Source organism: Myotis daubentonii, chromosome 9, assembly GCF_963259705.1.
Source record: "Myotis daubentonii chromosome 9, mMyoDau2.1, whole genome shotgun sequence".
Classification (NCBI taxonomy): Eukaryota; Metazoa; Chordata; class Mammalia; order Chiroptera; family Vespertilionidae; genus Myotis; species Myotis daubentonii.
The window spans coordinates 42,549,491-42,576,075 of record NC_081848.1 but is presented as its reverse complement, the minus strand read 5'-3'; the positions used below and the strand labels follow the sequence as shown (position 1 = coordinate 42,576,075).

The 26,585-nt window shown below is 36.8% G+C and overlaps 1 protein-coding gene across 2 annotated transcripts in view; it reads right to left on the bottom strand.

The window, feature by feature from the left end:
* The window catches only part of FCHSD2 (FCH and double SH3 domains 2), a 178,275-nt gene that overhangs the window by 54,099 nt on the left and 97,591 nt on the right, over positions 1-26,585 (bottom strand). For both annotated transcript variants that reach the window (XM_059708535.1, XM_059708536.1), the window contains one exon: positions 3,112-3,234. In XM_059708535.1, the coding sequence (XP_059564518.1) occupies positions 3,112-3,234 (123 nt within the window). The remainder of the gene's footprint in view (positions 1-3,111; positions 3,235-26,585) is intronic.

The window sequence follows — 26,585 nt, the reverse complement described above, 5'->3', positions numbered from 1 at the left end:
GCAAGCCATATAAACTTCGTGAGTCTATTTTCCTCTTTATAAAATAAGCACGATAATGCCAATTTCAGAGAATTGCTAAAAACTACAAAATTGTTAAGTTCTATGTAAACTATTAGCTGTTTTTTAAGACTATACATTTACCTGTTTTATAAACTAAGGTAGTGTATCTAACCTAACTTATTCTTGAAAAAAGAGATTTTAATGAATTTGGTCAGAGGACAATCTCTCAGACAAATTTAGAATAAATGTAATAAAATAAAAATAAGATACAATTTCTAATAAAATTAGAAATAAAAAATGTTACACCACTACATGTTCACTGAATGGAAACTGGAAAAATTCACTTTTAAATAACTCCTGGATAAATGGGGGTGGGGATGGAGAACACACAACAGGGTTGGGGGGCTGGTAAAAAAAAAAAAGTAAAGGGACCATAAAAATACAAATTGGTAGTTACAAAAGTCACGGAGATGTAAAGTACAGTATAAGGAATATAGTTAATAATATTGTAATAACTAAGTATGATGCCAGCTGGGTACTGGAAATATTGGGCACACACTTTGTAAAGTGTATGATTGTCTAACCACTATGCTGTACACCTCAAACTAATACAAAATTGAATGTAAACTGTAATTAAAAAAAATATATATATATATAAAAAGAAAACCCCAAAAGCCCTATATATTACAGAATGCAATTAAAGTAGAAAGAGAAATTTTTTAGCCGTAAGTGGATTTATTTAAAAACAAGGCTGAAAATATAGGACCCTAATATAAAAATAAGGGCTTATTTTTAACTCTAATAAACTCTAATAAAGTAGAAAGAAATAATGAATATAGAGGCAGAAATTAAGGACACAGAAAACAACACTGAGAAGCAGAACAAAAGCTGGTCCTTGAAAAAAATGAAAAAGACTGTTAAGCCTGATCAAAATAAGAGAGAATGCAAACAATATTAAAAACAAAAAGGGAGACCATTGTAGAAGCAAACAGGTTTATATACAAATTTATGCCATCAAATTTGATAAACAAAATAGACAATTATCTAGGAAAGTATAAGTTACCAAAATGTACAAAAGAAAAAACAGAAAACCTGAGTGTACCAATAAATATAAACAATTTGATCATTAGTCAAAATCAACCACTCCATAAAAAGGAACAAAGCCAAGATGTTTTAATGGATTTTTTTACTAATATTTTCTTATGGAAAATTTCAAATATACACACATTAAAATAAAAAGAATTGTACTAAAACATCCATGTACCCACTACCTAGATTTTTCAATTAACATTTTCCACATTTGCTTTCAGAAAACTATCTACCTATCCATCCATTCTTCTTTCTATATATCAGTCCTTTTATGTCTTTATTGGATCCTAGGGGAGGGAAAATATAGGAAAATAGAAATATGACAGATTTCAAAGCAACAGACTAGTGATCTTTACAGTTCCATATCAACTTAACATTTTAAATGTTTTTCTTAAAACAGAATTAAAGCAATAGTACATGGAAAACAAGAATAAATACAAAAGGAGGTGTTCAAGAAGAAGAATATGTGGCCCTTTTCTTTCCTATCTTTGGACATTAGCTCGTGAGATGGATACCGACTGCTTCCCAAACAATTTCTTATGGTATTAGCCAATTCCCACTCTCCTTTCTAAAAAAGAGAATTGAACTGGCTCTTTTATTTATTTTTATTAAAATTTTTTAAAGTTATTGAATTTAGAAAGTAAAAGAGAGAGAGAGAGAAATATTGGTCTGTTGTTCCACCTATTTATGCATGCATTGGTTGATTCTTGTATTTGTCCTGACCAGAGATCGAACTCACAACAGTGGAGGATCAGGTAATGCTCTAACTAATGGAGCAACCCAGCTATGGCTGATCTGTCTCTTTTAAAATAGCAGTTATAAAGTGAATATCTTTTGACAAAGGCATGCATTCAATTAGAAAACATTTACTATGCACTTAATTTATCAGAAAGAAACATATACTAGTCACAGGAACGATTTATCTTCCAAAGGACAGTTTCTCTTCTGCAAGAAATTTTAATCTGTCAGATCCTAAAGAAAAGCAATTTCATTTATTTTCTCTGTACACAAGCTAACATGCCAGCAAAGTTGAGGGATTTGAATGGAAAGATTATCAAAGAATGACCGTGCCCTGGCCGGTGTGGCTCAGTTGGTTGAAGTGTTGTCCTGTACTCCTGGGTTCAATTTCTGGTCAGAGCATATACCCAGGTTGCTGTTTCAATCCTCAGCTGGGTTGCAGGCGGAAGGTGGCCGATTGATGTTTCTCTCTCTGCAAATTTTTTATTTATTTATTTTTTTTACTGATTTTAGAGAGAGGAAGGAGGGAGGCCGGCGGGGGGGGGGGGGGGGGGGAAGAGAGAGAGAAAGAGAGAGAGAGAGAGAGAGAGAGAGAGAGAGAGAGAGTCAGAGAGACAGAGAGAATATCAATTGGCTGTCCTGCCCCAACCAGGGATTGAACCCGGAACCTGGGTATATGCCCTGACCCAGAATGGAACCCTCTACCTTTCGGTATATGGAATAAGGCTCCATTGAGCCACAGTGGCTAGGGTTTGATGCTTCTCTCTCACATCAATGTTTCTCTCTCTCTCTCTCTCTCTCTCTCCCTCCTCCTCTCTCTAAAAATAAAATAAAAAAGAATGACAGCATTTAGATATAAGATTTTGAAAAAAAGAATATTATAGTATTCATCCTTTATTGATTATAAGATGCTTTTCCCCCTTAGTGCCCCTTTATTATTCCTTGCACTGACACATGACCTTGTTTCCTCATATGAATGAACTGAGTGCATTCAATATCTGAGTGGAAGATAAATCTTTTTAAATCATTCTTCCCAAAAGCTATGTACATGGCAATGGACTGATGTCTTGAGCTAGACCATATTATCACTTCCGCTTTTGACCTTTGTGTCAACTCTTCAAGGAGAACAAAATACCCTCCAACTTTATTAGAAGAAATACTGTCTCCAGGATTTGTCTTTAAAGCATTCTTCTAATGTCATTGGTACCTTCATTTAGTTTGTATATAAAAATATTTTAGATTCTAATATGGATAACATCACATATTGCACTAAAGGTAACTTACCTTGCTAGAGGTTTCTAATAAAAACTGGAATGTGTTCTGCACAGCTTGACATGCTTCTAGCTCAGTCCGGCTGAAGGCTATTAAATAATCCTTCAGGTGATCATACACATTTCCATCAAGAGCCTGTAAAACAGGAATAAACAAAAACAAATATTATGATAAAGCTTTGACACATAATGCCTACTGTCTACAAGGTAAGTTCAGTTTAAAATCTATTAATAGTAAATGAACAAAAGATACAGATTATTATGTAAGAGGAAATGTAAATGAATAAGCATTTGGGAAAATGTTGAATCTAATAAGTAGAAACTATAAAAGGTAAAATCCAATATTGGTAAAGCTGTGGGAAGAGGATAAAATTTGAAGACAAAATGCTTGGGTTCTGACCTTTGCTCATCTGACATTAGCTGTGTCAACTTCTGTTGCCACTTTAGTGGGAAGAGATGTGGGAGTTGAATGAAATTATGGACATGAGCCCGACTACGTGGCTCAGTGGTTGAGCATCAACATATGAACCAGGAGGTCACGGTTTGATTCCTGGTTAGGGCACTTGATCCCCAGGGTGGGGTGTGCAGGAGGCAGCCAATCAATGGTTCTCTCTCATCATTGATGTTTCTATCTCTCTCTCCCCGCTTGCTTCCTCTCTGAAATCAATAAAAACATATGTTAAAAAAAAAGTAATAATGGATGTGAAAGGACCCAGGCACAGTGCCTGAAGCAGAGTAGACACTAAATAAACATTCATCTCCTCTTTTTTTCCTCAGCCATTATTGGTAGGATTATAAATTAACATATTTTTCCTATAGAGCAGCCAGAGAGAAGACAATTTAAATAGTAAAGAAAAAAGAAAAGAAAAAGAAAAGTGACTCAATTCCTGTTTTGGAAAAGAAACATTAGTGTAATGTCTATGAAGAGTTTTAAACATTTATATTTGTTTAAGTATAGAAAAGGATTCTTTAAAACTAAAAAAAAGGAGAGAAAAACACGAAATATGTGAGAAATGATTAAGCTATGATGTATATAAATGACTAAAATATATACAACCACCAAAATAAAAATTATGAAAACTGTATAGATAGAAAAGTATGTATCAAATAATTTTAGGTTAAAGAAAAAGAACAAATAGAATACATACATACTAGCAACAACTATGGGAAAAATATTCAATAATCAAATCTTGCCAATTAATGGAAGTTTTCTTAAAAACTGAGGTAAAATCCACATACCATAAAAGTCACCATTTAAACTATTTTAAATAGTTAAATTCAGTGATTTTTAGTACATTCAAAATATTGTCCAACCATTACTACTATTTAATTTCAAGACATTTGCACCAACCCTCACCCCTCAGAAAAAATCCCATATCCATTAAGTGGTCACTACCACTCTTCCTTTCCCCTAGCCTCTGGCAACCACTAATCTACTTCTTATCTGTACACATTTGCCTATTCTGAACATTTCATACAATATGTGGCCTTTTATGCCTGCTTCTGTCACTTAGCATAATGTTCTAAAGGTTCACTTCTTTTTATGGCTGAGTAATATTCCATTAGACGGAGCCCCATATTTTATTTATTCATTCATTAGTTGGCGAACATTTGGGTTGTTTCCACTTTTTGGCTATTATGGATAATACTGCTATGATCATTTGTGTACAAGTTTTTGTTTGAACACCTGTTTCCGATTTTCTTGAGTACATACCTAGTAGTGAAATTGCTGGGTTCTATGGTAATCTGCCTACTTCAGGAATTACCAAACTGTTTTCCACCATGGCTGTAACACTTTACATCCTCACCAGCAATGTATAAAAGTTCCAATTTCTCCACATCCTCATCAACACATTTTAAAAAATTATTCATGCCATTCATTGTGGTTTTAACCTGCATTTCTCTAATGACTAATACTGTTGAATGAACGTCTTTTCATGTGTTTATTGGTCATTGGTATATCAACTTTGGAAAAATGTCTATTCAAGTCCTTTACTCATTTTTAAATTTGGTTGTTTGGTCTGTTGTTGATGAGTTGTAAGACTTCTTTATATATTTGAATACTATTAATATATTTGGACACATGAACTTATTAGATATACTAGAGGCCCGGTGCATGAAAATTGATGCACTGGAGGAGGGGTCCCTCAGCCCCGCCTGCCCCCTCTCACAGTCCGGGAGCCCTCAGGGGCGGGAGGCGACCCGGCGATCAGGGGAAGGCGACACCCCATCACACCTCTGCTACTGCCACTGCCAGCAGCACAAGCCTCAGCCAGCCCTGGTTACCTGAGCCTCAGGAGGCCCTGGGTGGCCGGGCAGCTGCCATCCAAGGCTTCCCTGCACCTCGGGCCGGCCCTGGACAGCTGGGGGGGGGGGCTGAGGGGACTGGGGGGCTCCGGCCAGCCCCCAGGCAGGGCTGAGGGGACTGGGTGCCGCCATCTTGTGGCTGTGGGCACCGCTGTCTTTGAGGGCGGGGCAGTCAGTTAGCATATTCCCTCCTTATTGGCCGTGGGCACCGCCACCTTTGAGGGCAGGACAGTCAATTAGCGTATTTCCTCCTTATTGGCTGTGGGCGCCGCCATCTTTGAGGGCGGGACAGTCAATTAGCGTATTTCCTCCTTATTGGCTGTGGGCGCCGCCATCTTTGAGGGCAGGACAGTCAATTAGCATATTTCCTCCTTATTGGCTGTGGGCGCCGCCATCTTTGCGACAGCCTAAGGGTCAATTAGCATATTCCCTCTTTATTAGATAGGATGATTTTCTAATATATTCTCCCACTTGGTGAGCTATCTTTTCACTTTCTCAACAGTGTCTAATATGCAAAAGTTTTTTATTTTGATGAAGTCTAATTTAGCTATTTTAATTTTGTTACTTGTGTGTTGGTGGCATATCTGGGATCCTCAATGGAAGTTTTAGAGTAAAGAAATTCTTTCTATATCTTGTGTTTGGCTATTCCGCTAAACTTTTACCATAAAACTGATTTTTAAAAATATATACAAATTCTGTCCCGAAACCCTGAGCAATAAAGCTGCAAGTACGTGCTATAGTGCTTAAGCCACTAGGTGGCACCATCAAGCACTTTAAATATAGGTAGTGCGAACTCCTTAAGATTCCTTTCCATGTAGTTAAGTCCTATCTCCAGAGAGACTCCCAGTGTTAAGTCTGAATAAAAATTCTTGCCTTAGGACATGCTTTTCATGAATTTTCTAAAAAAGAAACATACAACTTCTTCTGATAAGAAACTTTTGCCTTAGAAATGCTCATGGTAGGTGGTCATAACCTTGTGTTTGCAGGAAACCACTAGAGTATTTTATTAAATACAGCAAATGGCCATATAGGGCATCATGAGCTCCCACCTTCAGAGTTTCTGATTCAGTAGTGGGGCCGTCACCTGATAATTTGTATTTTCTAACAACTTGCTGCTGGTCTAGATACCATAATTTGAGAACCACTGGAATCGTCAGTCATTTTGGCTGATTAAGTTGAGTGTCTGTATAGACCTAGATCCTGGTGACAGTAGAAGCAACGTGGCTGGAGGCAGAGAGATCTACTATCCTGAGCAAGGAGGCAGACCAACTGTTGTTTTCCATGGGAAATAATGCTCTACTTCAGAATTACAGAGGCAGCATGATGCAGCACGGGAAAGAACTGGAGTTGAGAAAAAGTTGGATGTGAGTTAGAATCCCAGTACTTTCACTTACCTCAGCACAGGATATTGTGAAGATTAAGAAAGGTAATGGAAATGGCACAATGTCAGTCTCCCTTCTTGCCTTGCTTAAAATCTTTCCTGGATTAGCCACATATTGGTTAAAGCCGGGTAATGAGTACATGGGGGTCATTGTACAACCCTTTTCACTACAGCATATGTTGGAAATTTTCCACAAAAAAGTAAAAAGAAAACCTGAATATCAGAGTAGGGGGAAAAAAGTGAGGCCACAAAGTTTTTTTTTTTTTTTAAATCACTCCCACTATATTTTTGGAAAAGTCAAAATTCTTTACTTGGTATTTACTATCCAAGGCCCTTTACAATCTAGTCCCAAACTACCTCTCATTAGCACCATCTCTCAGCACCATCTCTGAATTGTACTCTACATCTCAATCACACCGAGCCATTTTGGACAATGACATTCACATTCATATTTCCAGTTAAGTTACTCTTGACTGGAATGTCTTTCCTCCTCTACTCTCCCACTCAAATAGCAATAACGATGGCTAACACAGGCAACTAAGATTTACTAATGGCTTACCATGTTCCAAATGCTTTTCAAAACTGACTCAACCAGTTCCTCCATAGTGATTCCATAACCTTCTGTATAATGTATGTGTAGTTATTGCAAGTTATGGATTGAGTCTAACCCAGGCACAGTGCCTGGCAGATAGCAGATATTAAAAAAATATGTACAGAATGATTTATGCTAGAGCTTAATATAGCAACACATATACCCTGAATAAGTTACCTCACAGGTAAGCTACACCTAACACATTCCAGTTACGAGAAAATGTACCATTAGTCATCATGTACCAGGTAAAGGCTTCTCTTGTCTTCAGCAACTCGAGGAAGGCTTAATGCAACTTCATTAGGTGGGCTAAGTGACTGGAAGCCTCTTCAACAGACAGATTCATTTTAAAATGTTTCTTTCATCCTATTCAACACCTAGAATTCCCTAAATTTCAATGATCACATTTGCAGGGTTGCAGTATTCATTAACCTGAACATGTGAGTTTTTCTGGTGGGTAAGAATAAGCTAGCTGGAGGCCTTCTGGCCTATATGGATTATTGCTAGCGTGCACAAAGTTAATGCAGGAGGTATGAAAATTAAGAAACTGCTGGATCAAAGCACAGGACGTGGATGATTACTCTATGACTGGCTCCAACCTCCTGCCTCAAGTTAAATGCAATTGTTTGAACCACTTGTGGTGCCTAGAGATGAAGTTCAAAGCAATCCTGGGTAGTACTATCTCAACATGGTTTATGATTAGAAGGCAGATTGCATAATATTTACATGGACTTTGGCTAAAAAGCCAATAATTAGAGGAGAAGCAGTCCCCCAAAATAAAATGAAACACTGGGAATCAAAGAAGAGAGCTTGAAAATGCTTTTTATAAACTCCTCATCATATTATCATACAGAGTACTTATTGCTATCACAGTACTCAGTACCTGTCTCATCTGGATTACTACAGCAATCTCCTGTTGTACCTCCTGCCCACCCTTTCCATACCGCAGCTAGGAGAATGTTTCTAAATTGCATATTGGAACCATTAACATACATCTGATTTCCCCAACAGATGATTAGCTCCTTGAGAGCAGGCAGCACCTGTCTCTTCCCTTTATCCCTAACCTTAGCAGGGAAACCTACAATAAATGATTACTGAACTGAACTGAACTGAACTGAACTGAGAGAAGTGGGACCTAAAAAAGCAGGCCCATAACTGTACAAGAGGGAAGGCACGGATGGGAATGAGAAAATTCATCTTAATTGGGTCAGCTTTACTTTGGTAAAAAAAAATATGTAATTATTCAGACTGACTTAGATTTTGACCAGACACTATTTCCCTCCTGAATTTCTCACCTGGATATTAAAATGCCTCTGAGGCTGAACCATTCTCTTCTCCAACTGCGCTTCTTGTGTGTGTCCACTATCTGCTCACCTGCCTACCCGGACACTCGGAACTAAAGGTTTACTTTCTCCTGTGCCTTTCCCCCGACATCCAGTTAATTACTACACTGGGGACCGAGCCTGAAACCCGGGCACGTGCCCTTGACTGGAATCGATCCTGGGACCCTTCAGTACCACAGGCTGACGCTCTATCCACGGAGTCAAACCAGCTAAGGCAATTACTAAATTTTGATTCTATTTCCTAAATATTGATCAAATCCAACCCCTCCGCCATCTCCACAGCGACTACCCTCCTGCCAGCCTGTCTCATCTGGATTACTGCAGCCAGCTCCTGTTGCCAACCATTTCTATATTGTGGCTAGGAAGATGTTTCCAAAGTGCATATTCCACTTGACTGCTCAATGATGTTCATTGGTTACCCATTACATTTAAGATAAAGTGGAAAAAAAATCACGATTTCATGATCTGGACTTGCCTTACCTCTTCAGCTGCTTCACGCATTGTTCTCATTTTCCTTCCCAGTACACTTTCTGTACAATGCACATCCTTTAGTCCCTCCAATATTACTTTTGCCTCTGAGTTTTCACACAGTTTTTTCCTCTTGTTGACTACTCTCTACCTTCTCTTTCTTGACTGCTCTATATCTTCTCCTTTTTGGTTTAGCTAACTTTTCTCCTTAAGATCTTCACTCAGTCATTAGCTATTCTGGGCACCCCTTTTGTCTTTTTGCTGTATAACTCCTATTCACAGCATTAATCTTGCACTGGTGATGTCAATTTTCTCTCCTTTGGTTTGCTAAATTCCATGAAGGGAGGGATCATGTCTGTCTGTTTACTGTTGTGTCGTCTGTGTTGAGCATAGGGTGTGACATACTGGTAGTACTTAATAAGTATTTGCTCTGTTTAACAAATAATACAGCAATCAGAATTCTTTTTTAAGTGAACAAGCTCACACTCGAGTCCCATGACTGAAAAGTAAGCTTACTGATGTTATTAACATTGGTAAAGTTTTATAGAAGCTAAAGAGGAAGCTATTCTCACAAACTTTGTACAATGCAGTAGTTTTGAATATTTTTAGTGGCATCTTTTTATATGGAATCCCAAGACATAAAACATATACGTCTCTGCACACTTTCTCTCTCCTTCTACCAAAAGATCCTGCTCTCTTGACCACAGGGGTGAACTTGCAGGCCACACTGGTATGCAACACAGAACACTGTTACTGGTCAGAGGTGGGCACTTGACCTAAATTAGGCCATCCCTGGGATGGTTGATGAAAGATGAGTCCAAAATGGTCTATTTTCCCCACCAAATGGCTATTCTTCCCACCAAGTAGGGAAGTAGGAAAGACTTAAATCAACTTATAAGAAGACGCAGTGATAAGCAATTTTGCAGAGTGAGGCTGGGAATGGGGTAGTGGAGAGCGACAGGGAGCACCTTTGGATTGGGTGGTTTCTGAACAAGCACCACCTTGTCCGTTTTGTGATTTGTTTATCTGTGCCAACGAATTCCCATTTTGCTCAAGCTACTTTGAGTCAAGACTTTGTTATTTGCAATTAAGAGACTCCTTACTAAAGGTTTTGGATGATAACTGTAGCTTATATGAGTCCTACTATCTAAATTATTTCTTATAGATAATTAACTGCAAAGAATAATAATCCAATAGCTTGCCTTACTATTATTGCTGGTTCTTGTCAATTAAAAAAATCTAAGAGCTTAAAGTAGACAACTTTTATTTCAAAACTAAATCACAAACACAATTCAAAAGCTACATGTATTTCTTACAAAGTAAAGTAAGAAATACTTAAAGCTTACAATAAATGATAGAAGTGTTACAACTATAAGGTGAACATGGATATGCGTGGTGAAGAGTCATCTAAGCCCCACCCAGCATTTATATGAGCGGCACAAGAATATGTGTACATGTTTATTCAAATTCAAATGAGCAGACATGCGCAAACTTCAATTCCTACAGAGATCTGTGTAAGAGCCATACATTTCATAATCAATGATACACTAGAATTAGCATATATGCTTAGAAATGTCAGGAGAAGCATTCTCTCAAGGTTTATACAAATGTGAGTTCATCTGGCTATAGGAGCTCCTTGGTGGTCTTCACTATGAAAAATCTGATAGGGAACTCATCCAAATGTACATGTAAAACACAGTCAAACTTTTCCACCAACTTACACCATACACAAAAATAAACTCAAAATGGATAAAGGGCTTAAACGTAAGACAGAAAACCATAAAAATCTTAGAAGAAGCCATAGGCAGCAAAATATCAGACATATGTATCTTTACCGATACAGCTCCTAGGGCAATGGAAACTAAAGAGAAAATAAACAAATGGTACTACATCAAAATAAAAAGCTTCTGTACAGCAAAAGAAACCATCAACAAAACAACAAGAAAGCCCACTCCATGGGAGAACTTATTTGTCAATGTTATCTCCGATAAGGGTTTAATCTCCAAAATTTACAGGGTACTCATACAACTTAACAAAAGGAAGATAAACAATCCAATCAAAAAATGGGCAAAGGACCTAAATAGACACTTTACAAAAGAGGACACACAGAAGGCCATGAGACATATGAAAACATGCTCAAAGTCACTAATCACCTGAGAGATGCAAATCAAAACAACAATGAGGTGCCATCTCACACCTGTCAGAATGGCTATCATCAACAAATAAAGAAAAGGCAAGTGCTGGCAAGGATGCGGAGAAAAAGGAACCCTTGTGCACTGCTGGTGGGAATGCGGACTGGTGCAGCCACTGTGGAAAACAGTATGGAATTTCTTCAAAAAATTAAAAATGGAACTTTCATTTGACCCAGTAATTCCACTTCTAGAAATATATTCCAAGAAAACAGAAACACCAATCAGAAAGGATATATGCACCTGTATGTTCATAGCAGCACAATTTACCATAGCTAAGATTTGGAAACAACCTAAGTGCCCATCAGCAGATGAGTGGATTAAAAAACTGTGGTACATCTACACGATGGAATATTACGCTGCTGTAAAAGAGAAAGAATTCTTACCATTTGCAACAGCATGGATGGACCAGGAGAGCATTATGCTAAACAAAACAATCCAGTCAGAAAATGATAAATATCACATGATCTCACTCATTTGTGGAATATAATGAACAATATAAACTGATGAACAAAAATAGAACCAGAATCCTAGAAGCATCGAACAGACTGTCCAACCTAATAGGGAAAGCGGGGGGTGCGGGGGTAAGAGATCAACCCAAGGACTTGTATGCATGCATATGAGCATAACCAATGGACACAGACAGGGGGCAAGGGGGCAGCATGTGCTGGGGGTTGGGGCTGGCCGAGGAGTGGTCAGTGGAGGAACAAAGAAACTTACGTAATGCTTTAAACAATAAAGAAGTTAAATTAAAAGAAAATAAATAAATAAAATGGATGAGTAAGCACCCCCCCCCCAAAAAAAACACATAAGTCAAACTTTAAAAAAATTATTTGATACAAAGTACTAGGGAAAGGAATCTGTAATATCTAAATTGAGAAACCATGAGGCCTTAGAGCAGCAATATGCTTTAAAGGTCCAACAGTGTTTTTGTAAAAGTTGCATGTGAATGCCTTTCAGCAGCCATGTTCCATTACCTATAAACCACACACTCCCTTATATATTTTCTCTGTCTTCTTTACTCATTTGATCAACTTAATCTCTAAAATAAGTTGAGTTAGGCCCAGTTGGTGTGGCTCAGTGGTTGAGCATCGACCCAGGAACCAAGAGGTCACTGGTTCGATGCCGGTCAGGGCACATGCCCCAGCTCTATCCCCAGTAGGGGGCGTGTAGGAGGCAGACAATACATGATGTTTCTCATTGGATGTTTCTCTCTATCCCTCTACCTTCCTCTCTCTCTAAAAATCAATAATAATAATAATAAAAAAGAAATAAAATAAGTTGAGTTAGAACCCAAACTTAACAGTAAATGCCCAAAATAGTAAAAAAAAAATTTGGAATATCCTAGAGAGCAATTCAGAAACTTAGAATTCTAGGATGTTCCACTAGCTAAACGTTTAACAGGAAAGTGTATATTCATTGGAACTCCTAAGAGGAAAATTATGGGGAACTAGGAGTTAGGAGGAAGAAAATGTGTCATCTTCCTAAGCATTTGATGCAATTTCCCCTTAAAGGAGAACTTTAAACAGTGGCCTCCTTATTAAGATCCTGGAAAAGCATGGATTCTGCAGTCACAGAGTTATGCCAAAACCTCTGGAGTTTCCTTAATGTAGCCTAGAAATGCAAACTGTTTTTTGTTTTTTTTTTAGAGCAATGGGCATTCTGAAATAGTCTTTGGTAAAACTCAAGGATATAAGTATTGAAGTGATGATAAATATGAACTATCTTAAAATTAAATCATGAAATTCTACAGTTCTCCCTTGTTGATGGAGAAAACAATGATTGTCTGCCCACACGTTTATCTTTCGGAGAAGACCCCAGGATGCAAAGAGAAAGCAGATTTTTACAAATCCGAAGAGATCAAAACAAGTACTAAACTACATTTGCATCACTGTAAATATCTTAACACATAGCTTAATTTATCAATTGATATAAAGTAAAATTAAAACACGTCATCTAATTTTATACTTGACTGCTTTATTTTAAAAGAACTGAATTACTTCAGGTTCTAAGAAAGAGAAAATAAAAAAAAGTTCTGTCTGTGAATTACAAAGCCAGGAAAAGAGAACACAATACCGCTGTTCTGTTCAGTCTATACCAAGCATGTCAAACTCAAAGGCTAACACAGGCCAAGTAAACGAGGCATGTGGCCCGCGGGCTGCAAGTTTGACATGCTTGGTCTACGCTGTCCTGAGTTATTTACTAGCATATATCATCTGGCAATCGGATTCCTCTCTTTCTCCAGAAATTGTTGTTGCTGCTGTTTATTTAGTGACCATGTTTTATCTCTGTGTTTCAGGAAATTCCAGAATTTTGCAAGTTTCACAGACTCCAAAAATACTTGAACATTTTAATATGCACCAATTTGACTACTTTTTAAATATACATGAATTTATTTTAGTTCCTCAGCATTATTTTCCATCTTACCCTACTGCTAAACATCAATTTTCATTTCTAACAAACCCAGTAGAATTAACAATAACTAATAAACTCTTGTATAATGTTAAGTAAAATTATATGCTAAAGGTGACTGACTTGACCAGATGAATTTAAAGCAGTACACTTCAAGAAACTTAGTTAAGATCTACTGGCTTGAGTATACTGCTTTAGGAAATCTCTTTTGCTTCCTGTCCCAAGCAGCAAATCTCTTTTATTCCTCACTTATATACTGTATAGGCAAAAATAATTAGCTTTGTAGTCCATAAATTCTGTGGGAATTTAAATTTTTTGGTTTTATTTTAATACCAGAGGCCCAGTGCATGAATTCATGCACATTGAAAGGAAATTAATTAGTAGAAATATTTTAGAGGCCGGAGAGGGACCATGGGAGGTTGGCTCCAGGGCGTCTCTGGCTTGTCTCACTCAGTCCCGATCAGCCGACTCCAGCAGCAAGCTAACCTCAGAGTGTCTGCTGCCCTGGTGGTCAGTGCGTGTCATAGCGACTGGTCGAGTGGTCAACCGAATGGTCAACTGATCAGTCGGACACTTAGCATATTAGGATTTTATATATATAGATATAATTTTTAAATAATATTACTTAACCCAGGATTATATGGACAATCACCTTGTACTGGAGTATTGCCATGGAATTTCTATGCCTATGCTTGAGTTTATAATCAATGTGTCAAGCAGTTTTACTCCAATGGTCCTAGGTTAATGAGAATAGGTCTTAAACTTAAAATGATCTTGAACTTAAATGCAAATGACATAGTGGCAACATGTGGAGATCAAATGACATCAGTGAATGCCATATAACAAAGCAAAAAGGATAGTGAGAGCCCATACTAATTTTTGCCCATGAAAAAGAGGGTCCTAGATTACTGAAGGTAAAGTTTCATCACTGTCCCAATTTTTTATTCTACTTCAGGAGTCTTTAGAAAGGTGTTCCTGCTGTTTAGTTAAATAACAGATTTCTGCTCACCAACCATACCACCCAAACAGCAAAGAGGGGCTCTTTCTTAGTTGTGGTCCTGATGACCAATACATAGTAGTAATATGGGCACAGTTGCATGGCTGGAAGCAGAAGAACTGGAGGGCCCAAAGGCCTGATGGAGGAACCCTAAGGGCTTCTGGAAGAAACTACAACGTTAAGTTCAGATTTTTAGATATATAGACCATAAAAACATACAGATCTGACAGTAAACAGGACTGCTGCACATAGTTCTATTTTGGGAGCATTCTGGGCATTCCAATTTAGACTGAGAATTTCCCCATAGTCATCTTTGGCTGTTATTTAGTTATTTTTTTGCAGGTACTTATTTTTATTTGCTAAAATATCTCTAACAACTTAAAGTGAAAATGTGATTCAGTATCATGCAGTTACCATTTTAAAACTAAGAGTGAAAGAACTAAAGGGAGAAACATCAAAGGAGAGTAACAAAAAGAATAAGACTAATATTTGCCTTGAAAATAAGGAAACCGCTTTAGTTACGGTTAACTAAGCATATATTAGAAACAAGGTTCTGCCTATTCAGTGTCAACTGATTCTCTCATCATACCTACAACTCAGCATCAAAAAAAAAAATCAACAAAAAACCTGAACTATAAAGCAGTTAAATTTTGCCGAAGTCACACAGTTTAGTAAGTTAACATTTTTTTCTCTTTATTTAAATGTCATCTTTTATGTGCATTTTTGACATTAAAGTATTGAAGTACCAGAAACTATTTAGCGTGAAGAATGTAAAGTCTTAGTTTTAGATGACGGCAATATGAAAGTTCCTTACATTAAAATTTTAGGGAAGAGTTAATATACATTTCTTGGACATACGGGACCACGGATGGAAAGAACATAGTTCTGCTGTCCTAAGATGTTCCCATTGCTCTCTTCTGAACTATAATTGGTGGTTGCACTGAACATGGTCTGATCCTTTACAGCTTCAAGACAGCCTTTGACAGGAACAATCTTAGACATATGGTATATTCACATGTGACAGCTAAATTTCTTTGCATCTGAATTTTCTATGCGATTTGGAATACTATGACAAAAACAAAACAAAACCCTGTGGTAAACATAATAATAAATTATTCAATAGTTCAAGTCAATATAATAGTTCTTGAGAACTAACTCTGTGCCAAGAACTAGGCTAAGGGTTGAGTCTGTGTTTATATGTGTGTATTTGAGTACTTAACCATGAAGAATTTGGCCAAGTATTGGAGACATGCATGTAATATGAAGGTTTTAATTACACAGGATGCTATAAGTGAGGCACCAAGACAAACATGGAGGTTTAAAGAAGATTTTTCTGGAGGGAATAATACCTTGAGAGTGCATTTTAAAATCCTTAAGAATTATATTAGTCACAGTTTTTATTAAGAGAATGGTTCAGTTCTTAACTACTGAAATCAGTATTTACCAAAGCTTGCTTAAGTTTAATTTATCGTTTTGATTATTTTTGTTTTCCTAGTAAATCAATTAATAGGGTTTTAAATGGTTTTTTGGTTGTATTTTAAAGCAGACTTAAAATTGTAAATAGTTTCTAGAAACTATGTAAGGGTAAGAGCCACAGAAGTTTTGTTCTTTACACTTAATAAAAAATAGCCTCTGAGCTAAACATGTAAAGCAGCATATTTTTAAAGTTTAATACAGTAGCCAAATTATACTTTTTGGCATCAGAGCTTTCAAGTACAGAGTCCGTGAAGAAAGAATTTGGCTTTTCTCATTATAAACACTCACATAGTCATACTGAAGTCAATTTCAGCAACCTCTGCTGTGCTCAGCAGTATTTGAATCACAGAAAAAACATTAGCTGAAGACATTCAGGAAGGAAGGAAGGAAGGAAGGTCAAGAAAGATAGGATTCATTTCTCAGCAAAAATGATAATAATTCCCCTTCTAAAAAAATTAAAACTAAACACTTTTCCCCTACTTAGTAAGATTATGGTTTCAACAGATTGTGCCTCAAATACCTTTCTAATTAGCTAATGCATTTAAAATTATAAGACAAAAATTAAGATTCTATTTTCTTTTCCCAAGTTTAATGGTACCTACAATTACAATTTAATTTTCTTTAAAAAGTTATATAGGTCTACTCAGATTTTTTAAAGCTGCCTATTTGGTAAAAAACATTCCAGTTTCTGTTAGATTTTAATCTTTTCAAAATACTTCCCGACTTATAGGAAATCTATGAGATGGTGGGTGACTCTTTCTGTAAGCAAGTAGTAACGTTCCAGGGAGCTTCTTCAACAACATCTGTGGACTGCTTGTTCAGTTCCTGGCAAGAGCGCCTAGTGTTCTGTGTGACCGTCCTATAGCCTCTCTGCAGAAAGCGCAAACAAAGCCTAATTGAAAAGGCATTAAGGCCTAACACAGATGATTCTTAGCTCAAATTTCATGGAAGCAGGAAAAATAAATTTTAGCCCTAAGTGGGAATCAGCTTTGTCATCATCCTTAGCCTTTCAAACTCATCACTAAGGACTGAAAGTCTTACAACAATACCGAGATGGAATGAGACTTTGCATGTGGTCACATGCTATGCTGATCACAAAACCACTCGTATGATACTGAAAGGCCTTTTATAAGGTATGTTAGCATTTCAGTTGATGTGAACAGGTTTGATCAGATACATGAATGTCTCCCAAATGCAGTTTCTAAATATCATTTTGCTATTAAAGAAAATAATATATGTAATGAGGTTAGTACAATGTGTGGCAAGTAATAAATAGTTAATGAATGAATAAGTCTATTTTTCTATTTTTATTACCCCTTAGGGGGCCAGAGGCCATGTGGATCTTGTTCACTATTGTGTCTTCAGTAAATGGCACATAGAAGGCACCCAGTAAATATTTGTGAACTTATGAATGCATGAATGGTCTGAAATAAAAATGTTTGCTAACAGTACTGTATCCCCCATGTCTAAAGTAGTGTCTAAGAGGATAACAAATTATGTTGGATGTCAGTTTGCGTGGTATAAAATACAGGCTCCAACGTAATATGTCATTACTATCTTCAGCATTAACTGTCTTGTTCTTCTAATGATCCACATTTTTCTTCGACTTGTAACTGGTCAAAGAGTTGTATAAATAGCACAAAATGAAAATTCAACTTATTAGTATGCAAAAAATTTAAAAAATAATTACACATTCATCCAAATCATTGCTCATATTTATCCTATATAATAAAAGGCTAATATGCAAATTGTCCTCAGGAGTTTGACCGGGAATTCGACTGCTCACTATGACGTGTGCTGACCACCAGGGGGTGGTGCAGAATGAAGAAAGGAAGGCCCTGGCTGGCAGCTGGAAGGCCCTGATCGCTGGTCAGGCCTAGGAACCCTACCCGTGCATGAATTTCATGCAACGGACCTCTAGCTTAATTATAAAACTCATTTTTGATAAGGGTGTAGGAAATAGGTACTTTTATACACTGCTTTTAGGAGTATAAATTGATATAATTTTTCTAGAAGGCAATGAGTCTATATGAAAAGTATAAAGAAATCTTTATTTTGCCCTAACCAGTTTGGCTCAGTGGATAGAGTGTCAGCCTGCAGACTGAAGGGTCCCAGGTTCGATTCTGGTCAAGAGCATGTACTTTGGTTGCAGGCACATCCCCAGTGGGGGGTGTGCAGGAGGCAGCTGATCGATGTTTCTAACTCTCTATCCCTCTCCCTTCCTCTCTGTAAAAAATCAATAAAATATATTACAAAAAAAAAAGAAATCTTTATTTTGACCAGTGGATGAATTTTAAAAAGGTATCATAGAATGTTATCAAAGGGGTATACAAAGATTTATGTAAAATAATCTTTACTACAGATTAATAAAAGCAGAAAAACGGGGCAAGAAAATTATTGGCATATTAATGTAATAAAATACTATGTGGTCATTAAAATCACATTTTCAAGTGATATTTAAAGGCAGGAATAGTTCACAACGTATTTTATGTGAAAAAAAGTACTTATGTGAACAAAAAGATACCAATTTTTAAGTATGTTTATGTAATAATGTATGCATAGAAAAGACGAGAAGGATATGCCAAAATGACAGTAAGAATGATTTGCTGCTGCATAGTGAAGTTAGAGTTATTTTATCTTTGGGTTTCTCTGTATATTGTATGTTTTCTTCTGGTGCTTTGGTAAGAAAACAGAACATGTATCTTTTTTAAAATGAGAGAAAAAGAGTATTGGCTCAACTACAAACATGCTATAGAACGCTATGCTATATGCTTTGCTACTCATTTTATTTTTATTATAGCCATTATAGTGGGTGTGAAGTAGTATCTCCATTAGCATTTCCCTAATGACTAATGATGGTGAACATATTTTCATGTGCTTATTGATCATTTGTGTTATCTCTGGTATAGAAACCAATGCTTCAGTGTGGGAAAACACTGACTATAATGAATACTCAGTCACTAGACTTTGTCCCATGGTGTTTACATGAAGTTCAACAATTCCTTTAGAACTTGTCATTATTGCACTCTGCTCCTTAGTGCCAAAAGTTCACCTATGACTTGACTTAAAGCAAGCCATCTTTTCCCTTTGTAAAGTTGTTTAGCCTTTGTTGTAATTAATACAGAATTATTATCAAAATAAGTATCTTACAGCGGGATGTTGCTATAACAACAACAAAAAATAATATAGGTGGCATCTGCTAAGCAGTTGAGTAGAAAAAAGTGAGAAATAGACGTTGCAGATTGGGAAGCTGGTAGTCCTCACTATACCATGGAAAAACATCAGGTGGATACTATTGCCTGTGATAACATGAAAAGCAGAGAAGGATTATAGGTTATGCAGTTCTAGGGCAAAGTTTCTTAATCTTGGCACTCTGACTTATATGTAAAGCACTTTCTACAAGGCTTGATACTTAGTTTAATAAATGCTAGCTGTATTATTATTGTATTATACATTTTTAAAATTTGGGATTGTTAAATCTCTCACCTTATTCTCACAGTGTTTGCCTCTGCTAGAATACTTAAAAATCTCCTCCCTATACTAAGATCAGATACATATTTTTTCATGTTTTTCCCTATTACATGTATCTTTCACAAATCTATAACTTGGCCTAGTATTATGTAGGGATCAATTTTTTTCTTTTTCTAAAGAGCCTCAACATAATTGCCTTTAAAATCTGTTATTTTCCCACTGATTTGAAGTTTGGCTTTTCAGAGTTTGTTTTATTAGTTCTTAATATCTGGCTGAAATCAATCATACTTGCAGAGGAAATGAGGCCAGAGTTCAATATAGGAGATAAAGTTCTTACCCCATAAAGTTTAGGGAAATTCTAGTTGACAAGAATAGTATAACAAACATACTCTTTCTTTTACTTAAAAAATAACTTTCAGAATCCACACATTGTTGGCCCTCTCAACAGGCACGTGTTTATTTTTGGCAGGAACCAAAAAAATAAAAAAAATAAAAAAATCCCCAAACCTTTGGTATGTCTCCGGGTCTTATCAAATGAAGATAAAATTAGGAAGGAAGAGCACCCATGAATTTAATGCCTGGAAACTCCCTCCAGCTTTCATTTATATTGGTCTTGCTTGATCACTCAGGTGAAATAATTCTCTCTTCTCTATTTTAACATCAGAAAAATATGAGGTCTGTAAGGGAAAACACTAATCTAATATTAGCCTTCGGTATTTTTAGAGCAAAAACAATTCCACACTTTTTGTTTAATTGTGGTCTCCAACTTTAACTATTTTGGTAAGAAAAATTTGGTTAAGATACATAGGAGTTTATTAGTATAAACAAGACATTAAATTGTGTTAATTAGTGGAAGAGCAGGAAAGGTATACCTACTATATGCCAACCACTTACATACATACACAATTCATGAAAAAAATTAGTATTAGTCCTAGGAAGGCCATATATATATATTTATTTATTTCAGAGGGAAGGAAAAGGGAGAGAGAGAGATAGAATCAACAATGAGAAGAGAGAACCATTGATTGGCTGTCTCCTGCACGCCCTCCACTGGGGACCCAGCCTGCAACCCAGGCATGTGCTCTTGAGTGGAATCAAAACTGGGACCCTGCAGTCCACAGGCCGATGCTCTATTCACTGAGCCAAACCAGCTAGGGCAGGAAGGCTTTCTTGGTAGCATTATCTGCTTTTTCTTAAGCCCAATAGCTCACCCTCTCTAGAGCCTTAACCTACCCTGAAATAAATAGAATTATTCCTCTACTAGTTTTAAAACACTTCACATTTCAAAAATTTTGTTATTGGAGTAGAAAGAATAAGAGGAACTTATGAAGTTACTGTACTCCAGTAGAAATTTAAATAAATATGGTATTTGATATTAATAAAATAAAATATGCCAGAAAACATACTAGTAAGATGCCTAATAGTCTTGAGTCAGAAAGAAAGGTTACAGTTGGGGAAGAAATCCAGGTTTCTTCTTCAGAGAGGGCCCAGCTCATGCCATTGGGTGAGACAGATCCATGGTACCAGCCACCATGACCTCAGCATGAACAGAGAACTCAGGCAACAGCTGTAGGCAATTGGATTGTGAGAGGGTTACAGTTGTTTAGCTTTTATAATTGAAACATAGTTGCTTTCGGAGCTGTTGCTTTCAGGCTCAGAGCCGGCCGTGGCAGGCGGGGGACCTTGGCTTCCTCCATCACTGGAGCAAGCAAGCCTCCTGTTCGCTTCAGCTGCATGGCTGCCGGCCGCCATCTCTGTTGGCAGTTAATTTGCATATCCTGCTGATTAGCCAATGGGAGGCGTAGCAGAGGTATGGTTAATTACCATGTTTGTCTATTATTAGATAGGACTAGAGGCCCAATGCATGAAATTCATGCAAGAGTAGACCTTCCTTCCCCTGGCTGCTGGCACTGGCTTCCCTCTGGCACCCAGGACCCAGGCTTCCCTCACAGCCCTGGCTTTGTTCGGAAGGTCATCTGGAAGGACGTCCAGTCTAATTAGCATATTACTCTTTTATTATTATAGATGTATTTCCTAGCTCTGTCCACTAACAGGGACGAGAAGCAATAATACCCAGCAGCAATGAGCACATCAAGTGCCCAGCTTTCAGTTTCTGAATACTAACTTCCACTAAGATGAAACAGGGATTCTTGAGGAAATGCTTGATTCCATAATTGCGGTGAGGAAAAGTGAATAAAAAGCCTGGAACACACTGCACCAGAGAGGAAATACTCATAAATGATGGGGACATTTGTGAAGGACAGGAGCCAATGTGAAGGGACTCCTACTGTTCAAATATGAAGCAATTTGAGCATCATAATAAAAAATTAAAGCAATAAATTTCAATCCAGTGACTAAGATAGAAATCCATAACCATGGTGATATAAATAAATGAATGAAAAAAATAGGGAATGCCCTAACCGGTTTGGCTCAGTGGATAGAGTGTCGGCCTACGGACTGAAGGGTCCCAGGTTCGATTCTGGTCACATCCCCAGTAGGGGGTATACAGAAGGCTGCTAGCTGATCGATGTTTCTTTCTCATCGATGTTTCTAACTCTCTATGCCTCTCCCTTACTCTCTGTAAAAAATCAATAAAATATATTTTTAAAAAATTTAAAAAAAATAGGGAAGAATAAAAACTTATTCCTTATCATAGAATAACAACTAATAAATGTAGAAGAAATGATGAAAATATTTCATGATTTGGCAGCCATCATAAAGGATTTCATCAAAGTATGCTAAGGCCGGGAAGGTCTGATGAGGAACAAGATATTCTCATAGTCTCCCACCCAAATACTATTGCATAAGAAAGAATGATGACTTTACAGTGGAAAAAACCTATCACACACAAAACTGACTAAGATTAACATCGCCAGTAGCAGGACAAATTGACATCATGTGCCTCTTGATACAATGTACTGAGAAGAGCCCAGCGTCATTTCTGAGGTATCTCTGCCAAGATTGCATGACTTGAGATTGGACATGTAGCAATACTGCACAAACCCAGCCTGAGGGACAGCCTACAGCATCAAAGGCTCTTTAAAACTGTCAGTCATGAAAGACAGGAAAAAATGGAAAACCTCTTTCAGACTGAAAGAGACTAAAGAGAAACGACAACTAATTGATCCTGGACTGTATCTCTAATCAGAAATGTATGGCGTTGGATGGGTACTAGATTTACTGGGGTCATCACTTTGTAAGTTATATAAATGTGTAATCATTATATTGTACACCCAAAACCAATACAATATTGTATATGTCAACTGTACTAAAAAAATAAATAAATAATGTGCCCTAGCTGGTTTGGCCCAGTGGATAGATCATCGGCCTGAGGACTGAAGGGTCTCAGGTTTGATTCTGGTCAAGGGCACATGCCTGGGTTCTGGGCTCGATCCCCAGTAGGAGGTGTGCAGGAGGCAGCCAATCAATGACTCTCTCATTATTGATGTTTCTATCTCTTCCTCCATTTCATTTCCTCTCTGAAATCAATGAAAAAAAAAAGAGAGAGATAATGTTTAAACAGCTGGCAAAATTTGGTGCCTGTGGACTGGATGGTAGTGTTGCACTGGTGTTGATTTCCTGATTTGGATGGCTGTAGGTTTGGATGTTTAGGTAGGAGAGTAGCCTTATTTGAGGGACATAAATTCTGGAGCAAAATAAAACATTTTAGTGTATAAATATAACTGACTTGTTTCCATCTTTGGAAATAAGTACTGGACTAGTCAGTTTCTCAATTATTTTCCTGCTCTGACACACCTAAAAATATGACACATGCTTATCAGTATTAATACCTTTGTACTTGGTGTGTGCGTCATGGGTCTCTCTACATATTAGAATCTTGAGGGTGAGCAGGTGGAGCACTAGAGCTCACTGAGATTTGCAGGACTAGATGGTCTCTAAGGTTCTGTCAAGACTCTTCACCCATTTCAGAAATTTTCATCTAGTTGAACTGTTACTCTTTCTCTTCCACTTCATATATTCTGCAGTCTTTGTTCATCAGAAAGGTTCAGTCCCTTCTGAGATTAGCAATTCAGAGTGTCAATGTAGATCTGTTTCTACAGTTGGTCAGGTGCCACATGAAATGATGAGTCTCCACACAAGGTGGTCCTGGCTTTAATATATTGCAAAAATGGCCACGTCAGAGTACATGCTCCCAAAAGCCTTCAGTGTGTATACTGAAATGAGCAACAAAAGTATTTTATATTGTATGTCAGACACTGGTTCAAGTGAGATCGACAGGTTATGTAAATCAAATGTTGACTGGTAGAGGCAGAACTATAATTCAAGTTCCTTTGATTCTAAGTTTCCAGGGATGGTTTTTTGTTTTGTTTTGTTTGGTGTCGTCATACACCATGACCAAATGGGATTTATTTCTGGGGTGCAAGGATGGTACAAAATCTGCAAATCAATAAACGTGATACATCACATAAACAAAGTGAGAGATAAAAATCACATAATCATATCAATTGACGCAAAAAAAAGTATTTGACAAAATCCGACACCCTTTCTTGATAAAAACTCTCAGCAAAGTGGGAATAGAGGGATCATACCTCAACATAATAAAAGCCTTATATGACAGACCTATAGCCAACATCATACTCAATGGGCAAAAACTAAAACCATTTCCCTTAAGAACAGGAACAAGACAGGGATGTCCACTCTCACCACTCCCGTTCAACATGGTACTGGAAGTGCTCGCCATAGTGATCAAACAAGAAGAAATAAAAGGCATCCAAATTGGAAAAGAATAAGTAAAACTATTGTTATTATTTGTCTTTTCCATCTCCATTCACTCACAACTATATGATAGTTTTCCAAAGGGCTTGAGAACACATGATAATGCAATTGGTCTATTTGCACTTATGTATTCTCGTGTCCTAAAATTTTCTCAGTTTAAATTTCTAACATAGTAACTACCAATAACTCTTTGGGTCTTTAATAATTTTTAAGAGTAAAAGGGGTTCTTAGACCAAGAGTTTGAGAACCATTGGTATAAGCTCCTGATATTCAAAGTAAAAAGAATGGGAACAATTTATAAAAAAATATGTCATATAAACTAAATGATGACTAGATTTAAATTTTGACATGCTTTTTCTTTAATAATTGTCAAATTAGTACATAAACTTTGAGGATTTTTACATTATTATTTTTTACTAAAAATGTACTTTAATTACATTAAAAATGACAGAGAAATAAACTTAATGTGCCTTCCTATCTCGAAAAGATTATTAAACAAACAGCTTTATAGTTTAAAAAGATAAAGGCAATCACCAAGAACCAGCACAGGTTAAAACAAAAGTCACACCAGGATGAGGTCATAACAGATCTTTTTATATTATTAATTTATTTTTTAGTAATAGAGTTGCTAGATTATGGAACTGCCATTATACTGGAATATCCTGATTTCAGCAGGCATTGCTGAAAGTGACTCTAGATGACAGGCCATGTTACATAATGGTTTAAAGAAAGCACACAGGCTGAGTTCAAATTCCAGCTCTACTGCCTACTGCCTACCTGTGTGAACTGGGCAGTTTACTTAACCTTTTTGTGTCTCACTTCTCTCTTCTGTAAAATAGAGATATTAACAGTATCTGCCACAGAGAGTTGGTAGGTTAGTGCAAGTAGATCATTTTGATCAGTGCCTAGCATATACTAAGTGTTTTATAAGTACTTTTAATTATTGTTGTCCTTTTTATAATATTTCCAATGCCTAGAACAGGACGAGGCAAAAAGCAAACATGCAATAAAATTTCTTGAATTAATAAATGAATAATAATTTTTATTAATAGTGATAATGATGATAACCACTTTGCCATTTACTGTGTGCTTGCTATATGTTGGGCAAAGTAGTAAGTATTTAATATACATTTACCTCATTTACTATTCCCTAAAGCAACGGTTCTCAACCTGTGGGTCGCGACCCCTTTGGCGGTTGAATGACCTTTTCACAGGGGTCGCCTAAGACCATCCTGCATATCAGTTATTTACATTATGATTCATAACAGTAGCAATATTACAGTTATGAAATAGCAACGAAAATAATTTTATAGTGGGGGTCACATGAGGAACTGTATTTAAAGGGCCAGAAGGTTGAGAACCACTGCAAAGCAATTTGGGACACTCAGCAGCCCCATTTTACAGATGAGTTGAGACTCACAGAAGGGAAATAATTTACTCAAGGTTGCAAACTATGAAATGATAGAGCCGAGTCAAACCAGATTTGCTTACTCTAAAACTTCTCTTCTTTAACCATTTTGTTATACTTACTTGTGAATAAGACTGAAAAAAATGCAGATGAAAAAACCGTGTGGTTAACGATTTCACAATTGTTGAATAACAGCGGCTAATTAAGAGATGGGTAAAGTTGGAAGTAAATTTTAGTAGCAAAGAAAGCACAGGGTTCTATCCATTTCAATGATTTTATCTAATCCATGGAAAAATAAATAGAAGGAAAGCTTATCAAGTTTATGGATGATAAAAGAAGGAGAGCACGCTCAATATTGTGAAGGACAGAATCAGGATTCAAATATATTTCCAAAGACTGGAATGATGGAACAGAAATTAGTACTGGCATAAGAAATACAAAATATTCCTTGGGGAATCTGTCTAAATACTTGTATTTAAATACTGACCCAATCTTGCTTTTTAGAATAATTAAAACAGGAGAATTTTCAATTGTGAATTTTATTTTACAAATAAATTCTCTCAGAATTTATGACACTCATTTTATACTACTGCTTACTATACTATCTTTTACTATCAAGAAAACTGGAGTGGTATGAAAAGAACCCAGCGTGAAATCTAGGAAAGAACGCAGGCTTTAAAGTCACAGAGACCTTGACGTAAGCCCTTCC